Source organism: Euprymna scolopes, chromosome 18 (genome assembly GCF_053919585.1).
Source record: "Euprymna scolopes isolate OS-2025 chromosome 18, ASM5391958v1, whole genome shotgun sequence".
NCBI classification, from domain to species: Eukaryota; Metazoa; Mollusca; class Cephalopoda; order Sepiida; family Sepiolidae; genus Euprymna; species Euprymna scolopes.
The window spans coordinates 130,518,540-130,529,916 of record NC_136499.1 but is presented as its reverse complement, the minus strand read 5'-3'; the positions used below and the strand labels follow the sequence as shown (position 1 = coordinate 130,529,916).

Sequence of the window (11,377 nt, the reverse complement as noted above, 5' to 3'; positions counted from 1 at the left end):
TAGCCTAGATATAATGAATTTGTATGTGGCATCTCTTGTTGCAAACCTATGATACTTTGGTCCAGAGGGGAATTTCTGCAGTCATTTTATTATATAGAAGATATTTTTGTTATAAATTTCACCTCTACACAACTCTACATTTTCCCTCTCCTTCACATATATGTTGGATTTTGTCCCCATGTTAGTATTTAATAAGACATGCTGTAGAGTGGTCGGCAATTTAGGGGAGATTATATTATGGTTGTATAGTTTTCGTTTCCTAGATGTCAATCTACTGAAACTCCTGTGTTTATCAAAAAGTGTTCGATGAACTATATATATATTCAAAATGTGAGATATAATTATTTCCACAGTCAAGCAACGTCGCAATTCACATGAGCCATGCAAGCTAGCATACATGAATTTCAAGATTTGAGTTTCTTCCTCATTTAAACACATCCGAGCTTGGTATTTGAAATCCGAATCTCTTGCATGTGAGGAGAGTACCCTTCTACTTGAGTAACTGAGTTATTCACAAGAAAGTCTATTACCTAACACAGATTAAGCAAACTGTGGTGTCATCTGACTATTAAATGTGTCTACTTCATCTAATCACTGAGAACCGAAGCTGATATCTCACAAGTGACGAGTTTTGACACTCATTAGGATGATAACATCCAACAAGTTAAGCGAGCAAATTAATATTAGAATTCTAAGAATCTGACATGTAATTATTTCTACAGTCAAACAGTATCAGAATTGACACAAGCTTTCTTGTGTATGGCGTGGTTGCTCTGGTAGCAGGGTACTCATCTCACATGCAAGGGGTTCGTGTTTTGAATTCTAACTTTGGATATGGTTAACTGATGAGGCAAAAATGAGCATGAAACTAGTCTTGGACTTTCAGTATGTTAACTTGCATAACTCGTGTGAGCTGCAACATTGTTTTGCTGTGGAAATAAATACATATATGAGGTTCCTTCAATAAGTTTCCAGACTTTTTCGTATAGGCAATTTTATAAATAGTACACACATGAAACTCTCGTCCGGCTGCAATGCACTTGTACGATTCCAACAACTTCTGGGAAGTTCTATTGTGCGAGCCTGTCAATGACTCATCACAGCCTCTTTCAACTCCTCAATTATCTCATAACGACAGCCTCTAAGGTTTTTCTTGAGCTTAGGAAATATCCAAATATCACAGGGAGCAAGGTCTGGACTATAGGGAGGGTGAGGAAGTGTCTTGATGCCTATTTTGGTCATGACATCTTTCCGATCTTCTCTGAGCACCCTTGGGACAAAGTTTGCACAAATCCTCCACATCTTCAGCTCCTTGCGAATAATTGTGTGTACAGTTCCCACATATCAAATTGCACACTTCTTGTCGGTATAGACACATGACAGTCCTTATCTATGAAATTTTTTATTTGGCCAATCAACTTTGGTGTTCTGACTTCCTTACTCCTCTTTCACCTCTCATCATCCCTCACAGACTCCCTGCTTTCCTTGAATCTCTTATGCCACTCCAAAACTGATGCTTAATTCATGCAAGATGGTCCAAAAGCAGCCTGAAGCATTCCATACGTTTCTGTGACATTTTTTCCAAGTTTAAAACACAATTTTATTGCATATCATTCTTCTAAAATGTCCTCACATCCAGATTACATTTTTGAAATTCACCAGCTGTGACAATCAGGCTTTAGTAGGGTCATTCCATTTCCTACTGTAACTGTTCATTTGAACCTGAACTCATAAAAATGATCTGTCATCTCATAAGATGTATAGTAATAGCATGCTGAATTTATAAAAAAAAATCCACAACAATTTAAAAACCTGTTCAAAAAAAGTCTGGAAACTTATTGAAGCCACCTCATATTTCTTGTCTCTCTGCCTCTTTTTCTGCATATCGTTTTTCTACATATCGTTTTACAGAAAAATTTAAATTTCCATTATTTATTGAATCATTAAATATTAAAAACAAAACATATAGTAAAAGTTTTTTATATGGAGTTTCAAAAATGTATCCGTTTCAAAAATGTATCCGTTTCAAAAAGTCAGTGTTAATATTCTTTTCTGACTAAGGATTTTTTATATTGATTTTGAGAGCAGATATCTTTACCTTTGTTTTTCATTAGTTTCTAACTTAATTTAATAATAATAATAATAATAATAATAGTGGAACCCGAGGAAATTCCACAGGGGACTGATTCATATGTACCTATTTACTATGCCTCCCCACGGGACTGATTCATATGTAATATATTGATGTTGGCATTCTGTAGATGTTCAGCGATCTGATATTATTGTACCTATTTACTATGCCTCCCCACGGGACAGAGTTAGACACCAGGGTCGTTTTTTAACGTGGAGAAAAGGTACAAAAATAAAAATTGTCTCAGTCGTGAAGGATTTCTCCTCCACTGAAAGAACAAGAAATGGAAGTGCAGCATCTGAAGAACAGATACTACACTTTGATCTTGTCCCGAATTTTGTTAAAACTGCAAAAGTATTTATCCATGCTAGCAGGGCCGCCCGGCATAGCCAGGTTATAAAATATGCTTATGATGTTTTAATTCTTGCAGATTTCGTATATATAATTATAGAGTTAATATTCTGATAAAGTTGCGATTTCAAAAATAAAAAATATATCTATGACTTGGCTTCATCAGCTTGAATTGAAACTGAATCCCAGACTTATATATATATATATATATATATAACTTTAGTTCCTTCAGCTATAATTGAAACCGAAACAAAAACTTATGAAGAATTCTTGATAAAATTATTTATAAAAAATAGATTATTGGAGTGCCATTAGCTATAATCAAAACCGAAACCAAAACTTATGAAGAATTCTTGGTAAAATTATTTATTACAAGAAATGGAAGTACATAACAATTAAATGACCCCAATGTAAGCCTGACACAGAAAATAATGCACACGCTATCGTATTAATATATAAATTGACTAGATTTTGCTTTCAGATTAGATTTATAATCCCAATTTAAAATTTTTAATGTTATGCTTATTAGTGATATTGGAACAATTAATCCGGAATTGGAAAAATTGGAACTTTTTGGGGTATCAGAATCGGAAAAAATGGCTGTCTGTTTTCCGATGTCACAAAACGATTCCTATAATTTTCTTTTTATTTGATTTTCTTTAAAACAAAATCTTCCATTGCAGGTAGTAATAATAAAACAAATATTTGATTTCAAACTATCAGTAAAATTAAAATCTACAGATCATCTTCACACAAGTGCGTGTTTACGTTTGAGAAAATATATGCACGTTCAACATGTTTTTACAGTAAAAAAATAACAAATTTATAGTTAAATATTTATAAATTTATAAAGAGTCAGAATTGGGAATTTAGTACCAAATGGAGAAAAATATTGGAATTGTTCCATCACTATGAATTAACAAGTTCTTTATTTTACTCTGCTAGTTATTAACTCTGCAGAGAAAAGTATAAATTTTTTGAAACCCCATGGAATAATGAAAAAAAATGATTCCACTATTCCTTGTTTGAAAATCTGATGAGCCAATAATGTACATTTTTATCACTTCTATCGCTTCTGAATTCTGGAATGATATCAAATTTAATCATTATGCTAGCATTCTCTATCACCCTAGATTTAGTTAGTTTTTGTCTTCATAATCGTCAAATTAATTTTCAAAGTATCATCAATCATGATGCATCGTATCATGAGTTATCTTCCCTTGTCAAATAAATGAGCAAGTTGAAGAAATTTGAAAAACTTGTGAGAAAAACTATTACATAGTCAGAGATAGGAGGGTGATATATATTGTTCTCCGAACGGCACTAGATAAAAACATTTAAATTGCATGTATTGTTGTTTACCCAGGGGATATGATATCGATGTATAAACTGAGTCATGTTGTATCAGTTATCACACGGATTATGAGAAGAATAATATATGCTTCATACCTTTTCTTTCTTCAAGAGTTCTATCTTCACTGCTGAGCTCCATGATGAAACATGAAATTATCAACACTATAACCAATTGAGACCGCTGTTCTTCTTTCTTTTCTAAAACCACAGAACAACACTTTATATTTTTAAAATATAAATTTATTTCAGCTGTCTCAAATGGTTTTCACAAGGAGTCTGCATCACGTCTATACATGCTTGTTCTTTACAGCCCACTTCCTGCCTTTTTGAAGCACGTCTTTTCACTTCCATGACCAAACTCAAATTCTACTCCTTTCTCTAACCTTCCCGACCTCAGTTCCGTTACGTTACATCATTAAAAAGCACACATCTCTCAACATGCGACTTTTGCACGTACGCCTGCCCATGGCCATTTTGTTTATTTAACCCAGCCAATTTATGTAAACATTCTCAGCTAAAACCCATTGCTACACTTTATTCTATAAACAATAAATAACTCCCAATATAAACAAACAATAGCACTGGACAGATAAATAGATACACAAATCGATCCATAATAACTAATTTAACTTTTAACCATGTTATTACTTAACAATAAGACTCCTTTATTTTTTTTTTATAAAACTTGGAATAGTAATAATTCTCAACCTGATGACAAATCTGCATCTGATTGCAAATCTTGTTTGATGAATGAAATATAGCAACAGTGATTTTATGTCATAATACAAGCACAAACTTGCAAAAGATAAAAATTTATGAAATTTGATTAATACATATTTTTTCTCTTTGTCTGTTTTAACAGCCACTTGTCAGTGATGACCCCATCATTAAACTGTTAATTGACTGGGCAGTTACCATACAGCGGACAGGCAACTATCGAGCTGTCGTTGTTGCCAAGCTGTTGGAAAGGCGTCAGAATGATATGCGCAATGAGGTAAGAATATGCTCTTTTTATCGTGCCATTCCCACGTTGGATTTTTTTTCTTACTATATATATTTGTGTGTGTGTGTGTTTTCAGAAGGGATTAAAGAATATTAAAAGGTTTTTTTTTTTCGATGGACTTATACAGATATAAGAAGCTCAACATGTGGGGTGGAGCATAAGAATGTAAATAAAGTTATAGAAAAGATGAAGTAAATATGAATAAGGCTACATATGAATTTGTCAGTTCAATAAGGAAGAAACATCATTGGACGGAGAGGTTATAAACAATCTTTATAACTAGGCATTTCCAAGCCTCAAGCTTCTCTTCAAAAAGGAAGAAAGATTAGATATATGGAAATGTGACATCTAACTTAGGATGCATTAGGAATGAAATGGTAAAATGAAGATTAAAATAAAACAGAATGTAAAATGTGACATCTAACTTAGGATGCATTAGGAATGAAATGGTAAAATGAAGATTAAAATAAAACAGAATATAAAATGTGACATCTAACTTAGGATGCATTAGGAATGAAATGGTAAAATGAAGATTAAAATAAAACAGAATGTAAAATGTGACATCTAACTTAGGATGCATTAGGAATGAAATGGTAAAATGAAGATTAAAATAAAACAGAATGTAAAATGTGACATCTAACTTAGGATGCATTAGGAATGAAATGGTAAAATGAAGATTAAAATAAAACAGAATATAAAATGTGACATCTAACTTAGGATGCATTAGGAATGAAATGGTAAAATGAAGATTAAAATAAAACAGAATATAAAATGTGACATCTAACTTAGGATGCATTAGGAATGAAATGGTAAAATGAAGATTAAAATAAAACAGAATATAAAATGTGACATCTAACTTAGGATGCATTAGGAATGAAATGGTAAAATGAAGATTAAAATAAAACAGAATATAAAATGTGACATCTAACTTAGGATGCATTAGGAATGAAATGGTAAAATGAAGATTAAAATAAAACAGAATATAAAATGTGACATCTAACTTAGGATGCATTAGGAATGAAATGGTAAAATGAAGATTAAAATAAAACAGAATGTAAAATGTGACATCTAACTTAGGATGCATTAGGAATGAAATGGTAAAATGAAGATTAAAATAAAACAGAATATAAAATGTGACATCTAACTTAGGATGCATTAGGAATGAAATGGTAAAATGAAGATTAAAATAAAACAGAATATAAAATGTGACATCTAACTTAGGATGCATTAGGAATGAAATGGTAAAATGAAGATTAACATAAAACAGAATGTAAAATGTGACATCTAACTTAGGATGCATTAGGAATGAAATGGTAAAATGAAGATTAAAATAAAGCAGAATGTAAAATGTGACATCTAACTTAGGATGCATTAGGAATGAAATGGTAAAATGAAGATTAAAATAAAACAGAATATAAAATGTGACATCTAACTTAGGATGCATTAGGAATGAAATGGTAAAATGAAGATTAAAATAAAACAGAATATAAAATGTGACATCTAACTTAGGATGCATTAGGAATGAAATGGTAAAATGAAGATTAAAATAAAACAGAATATAAAATGTGACATCTAACTTAGGATGCATTAGGAATGAAATGGTAAAATGAAGATTAAAATAAAACAGAATATAAAATGTGACATCTAACTTAGGATGCATTAGGAATGAAATGGTAAAATGAAGATTAAAATAAAACAGAATATAAAATGTGACATCTAACTTAGGATGCATTAGAAATGAAATGGTAAAATGAAGATTAACATAAAACAGAATGTAAAATGTGACATCTAACTTAGGATGCATTAGGAATGAAATGGTAAAATGAAGATTAAAATAAAACAGAATATAAAATGTGACATCTAACTTAGGATGCATTAGGAATGAAATGGTAAAATGAAGATTAAAATAAAACAGAATATAAAATGTGACATCTAACTTAGGATGCATTAGGAATGAAATGATAAAATGAAGATTAAAATAAAGCAGAATGTAAAATGTGACATCTAACTTAGGATGCATTAGGAATGAAATGGTAAAATGAAGATTAAAATAAAGCAGAATGTAAAATGTGACATCTAACTTGGGATGCATTAGGAATGAAATGGTAAAATGAAGATTAAAATAAAGCAGAATGTAAAATGTGACATCTAACTTAGGATGCATTAGGAATGAAATGGTAAAATGAAGATTAAAATAAAACAGAATATAAAATGTGACATCTAACTTAGGATGCATTAGGAATGAAATGGTAAAATGAAGATTAAAATAAAACAGAATATAAAATGTGACATCTAACTTAGGATGCATTAGGAATGAAATGATAAAATGAAGATTAAAATAAAGCAGAATGTAAAATGTGATTTCTAACTTAGGATGCATTAGGAATGAAATGGTAAAATGAAGATTAAAATAAAGCAGAATGTAAAATGTGACATCTAACTTAGGATGCATTAGGAATGAAATGGTAAAATGAAGATTAAAATAAAACAGAATATAAAATGTGACATCTAACTTAGGATGCATTAGGAATGAAATGGTAAAATGAAGATTAAAATAAAACAGAATATAAAATGTGACATCTAACTTAGGATGCATTAGGAATGAAATGATAAAATGAAGATTAAAATAAAGCAGAATGTAAAATGTGACATCTAACTTAGGATGCATTAGGAATGAAATGGTAAAATGAAGATTAAAATAAAGCAGAATGTAAAATGTGACATCTAACTTAGGATGCATTAGGAATGAAATGGTAAAATGAAGATTAAAATAAAGCAGAATGTAAAATGTGACATCTAACTTAGGATGCATTAGGAATGAAATGGTAAAATGAAGATTAAAATAAAACAGAATATAAAATGTGACATCTAACTTAGGATGCATTAGGAATGAAATGGTAAAATGAAGATTAAAATAAAACAGAATATAAAATGTGACATCTAACTTAGGATGCATTAGGAATGAAATGGTAAAATGAAGATTAAAATAAAACAGAATGTAAAATGTGACATCTAACTTAGGATGCATTAGGAATGAAATGATAAAATGAAGATTAAAATAAAACAGAATATAAAATGTGACATCTAACTTAGGATGCATTAGGAATGAAATGGTAAAATGAAGATTAAAATAAAACAGAATGTAAAATGTGACATCTAACTTAGGATGCATTAGGAATGAAATGGTAAAATGAAGATTAAAATAAAACAATATAAAAAAGGGGTAAAAATAAAGATAATAATAAATAAAAAAGAAGGAATATTGATAAGAACAAGAAACAATATTATAGATAAAAAATTTAATAACCTAAAGTCCCAAGCGTTTTATAAAATGTTTGATAAATAGATCCGAAACAAACTAGAGGGAAATAACTTGTTTGTCTGATGAGGAGCATCAAACTTCAAAATGCCTAGATTTAATGAATGTTTATAGCCCCTCCTTGCAATCATGCTTCTTTCTTATTGAACTTCAGTAATTACAAAAAACCTTCTCTGCCACCAATAGCAACGGCCAGTGACTCCCTGTCTGAGAGTACATCTTTCAAACTGCTTGGCCTAACGCTCACAGGAAACATGAGCTGGAACAATTATATTGAAAACATTGCCAGGGCCTCTGTGAAAAAGGTACGCTCTCTCTACCGTGCTAGAAAACTACTGACACCTGAAAGTATCCTGTATCTCTATAAGGCCACCATTCGCCCATGTATGGAGTATTGTTGTCACATCTGGGCTGGTGCGTCTACTAGTCTCTCGCTCCTAGACAAGGTTAAAAAAAGAGTCGCCAATCTGATAGGCCCTGAACTGGCATCTAAGCTTCATCCTCTGTCTCATCGACGAAACGTTGCATCCCTCTGCTTGTTCTACAAGTATTTTAATGGTGAATGCTTTGACGAACTGCAGACACTTGTGCCCCCACGACGTAGACACCCTCGACAAACCTGACAGGTAGCTAAATCCCACCCCCAACACAGTAGAGATCCCTAGATGTAAAAGATCTTTCTACTCCAGTAGTTTCTTCCCCAGAACCGCTAGACTCTGGAATTCCATTCCAGGATCCTGCTTCCCTAACTGTACTGACATGCAGAAGTTCAAGTGCAACGTGAACTGACATCTTGCTGCCCAAATCCCTACATAGTGTTAATTAACAGGGGTGAAAATGTAAAAAGAAAAAAACAAACAAAAAAAAACTGACAAATAAATTCCTATTTTTATTTTATTTTGTTTATAACTTTCTTTATACAGTAGACCCCTGGGATACGGCATTAAAAATTAGTAACAAAATACAGTACAGTATATGATACACATGTATATAATCAAATAACATAAATAACACAATAAGGCAGGGCAAATACCTTAACCAGGGTCCGGAAAAAAATTGTATTCCACATCGTAATCAGAAAAAACATCCTAGGGCCACCATATTCTAGTGTTCTACTGTATGTATGTATGTATGTATGTAGCATTGCCGCGTATGCTGTATTTTCATGGACATCGACAATATTAAATACCTAATGTGCTTCAACAAGTCATCTCTTTTTTATTTGTTGGTCAATTTTTAAAAGAATTACATTGATGAAAAAGAGAATAGAGCATTCCAATGATGATTAATTAATTTTTCTTTTATGCGTTCAATATTTTTATGCTCCAAATTAAAAAAAATGATAAAAAATTATGACGCGAAAAGGGGAAACAGTTTTTTCAATGTTTACATTTCATACGTTACGTTTGAATACATATGCGCGGTGTTAAATTCGATTGGATATGACTGAAATTTTACAGGCTATATAAAAAAAGAAGTCCATCTCTACTGGTGTTTGATTTTTATTTTTACGACCACAGGAAGCAAAGTTATGACCGAGCAAAGTTGACAAAGAATATTTCAAAATTGATAAGATAAATCGGCATATATCATCCATTTTCATATAGATAATAGTTTCAGAATTATTTTCATGTATAATATGTAAATATTTGATAATTATTGTGCGGAAATTTCTTTAAAATGTTATCTTTCATAGAAATTCAAATCACTTAAAGGGAAACGATGACAACCATGGTTAGCTATGCACTAACCATCGCTGTCAGCGTATTAACGAGTTTGTAGTCTCTTAAAAATAGAAAACTTTTTCCTGCTTTCAAAACGAAAGCAGAAAAAAGTTTCATTTTTTTATTCTGGGTTTGTCAATTTAAAAAAATTAAGTTTTTCAAATTTGATTTCCAAACAATACTATTTTGTTGTTTTCAACACTTTTAGTACACATGTACTAAAAGCGTTAAAAAAACAACAAAATGTACAAAATAAATAATAATAACTCCATCTTTTCTATCAACAATTGTTTAATTTTGGACTATTTTCAAGTGCCATCTTACGGATGAGTCCATCACTATTGCTATAATGTATAAGGTTCATCATTCTCTTTATTCATCATAAAAAAGTTTTCTTATTTTTGTTTTCTTTATTTCAGAAGTTTGCAGACAGTGAAATGATGGATGACAAGGACTCCACAGCCTCTGATGCGATGCTCTCTTCTGCTTTTCCAGTTTATCAACAATTACTCATGGATTTCTTGCATGAAGATGCTCCTGTTTTAGGTACCAACTCCTTTTATACCTTTTTTTAAATGTATTCAGTACATCTTTACAAATACCTTTGTTCATCCATCCAACAAATTTCGAAAAAAGTTAGCATTTTTATTGTGCTAAAACTACTAAAGATACACACACTATAAATCTCGAAAGAAAACCCCATGGAATTTCTCTTCACTAACAATGTAATTCACACAAACAAGTAGTCGTTGATGGATAGAAGTATGAAGCATCCTATGCCCAACTCTCTTTCTGATCTTTGTTAATGATCTCCCAAAACACCTTGTAAGATCTTTCATCGACATTTATGCAGGGGAACACTTCAAAAGCCGGCAATGACAAAGATCTTTCTGATTCTTCGTTTTGATTTGGAGTATGTGGTGCAATGGAGGAATGGTTAATTTTAATATATCCAAACCTAAGCTTCTATCCTTTCCATCACTGACTCTCTGATTCCTCCTTGACCCAAATTGAAATGAATGCTTCATGTCTTGACAAGCTTGTGAGATTGACCTTCATTCCTGAATATTCACAAAGTAAATGGGAAAATAGAATAAAAGTTAGGAATCTCGTATGAATGAAATTCATAAATAAATCTTGACCCTTCTGGATGTTGGGAAAGATCTTCAAAAATATAATAAGGTTTCATAATAAAATGAGAGCCTTTAAACTTAAGCAAAGTGATGGGGCAATAGAGTATCATTTAATTTCCAACCTATAACCAATGGAAATATCCTGTCCCCAAAATGATTCTTGAATAGATTTACTTGGTGGATGTTGAGAATGGTTCCGGCAAAATGTTTGAGGATAGACCACCTTGAACAATAAATAATATTGATAGTAGCACGGAAGAGGTTTTTATTCACGCCAAACCTAACCTCTTGGTTAGATAAAATTTTGCAGTGGCTTTTTATTTAGGTCTAATGATGAAAAAAATTGATTACATGTAATAAGGT

General features: G+C 31.5%; 1 protein-coding gene across 3 annotated transcripts in view; it reads left to right on the top strand.

The window, feature by feature from the left end:
- Positions 1-11,377, top strand: part of LOC145297828 (mediator of RNA polymerase II transcription subunit 12-like protein) — a 167,678-nt gene that overhangs the window by 41,242 nt on the left and 115,059 nt on the right. For all 3 annotated transcript variants that reach the window (XM_080144154.1, XM_080144153.1, XM_080144152.1), the window contains exons 13-14: positions 4,698-4,829; positions 10,301-10,427. In XM_080144154.1, the coding sequence (XP_080000280.1) occupies positions 4,698-4,829; positions 10,301-10,427 (259 nt within the window). The remainder of the gene's footprint in view (positions 1-4,697; positions 4,830-10,300; positions 10,428-11,377) is intronic.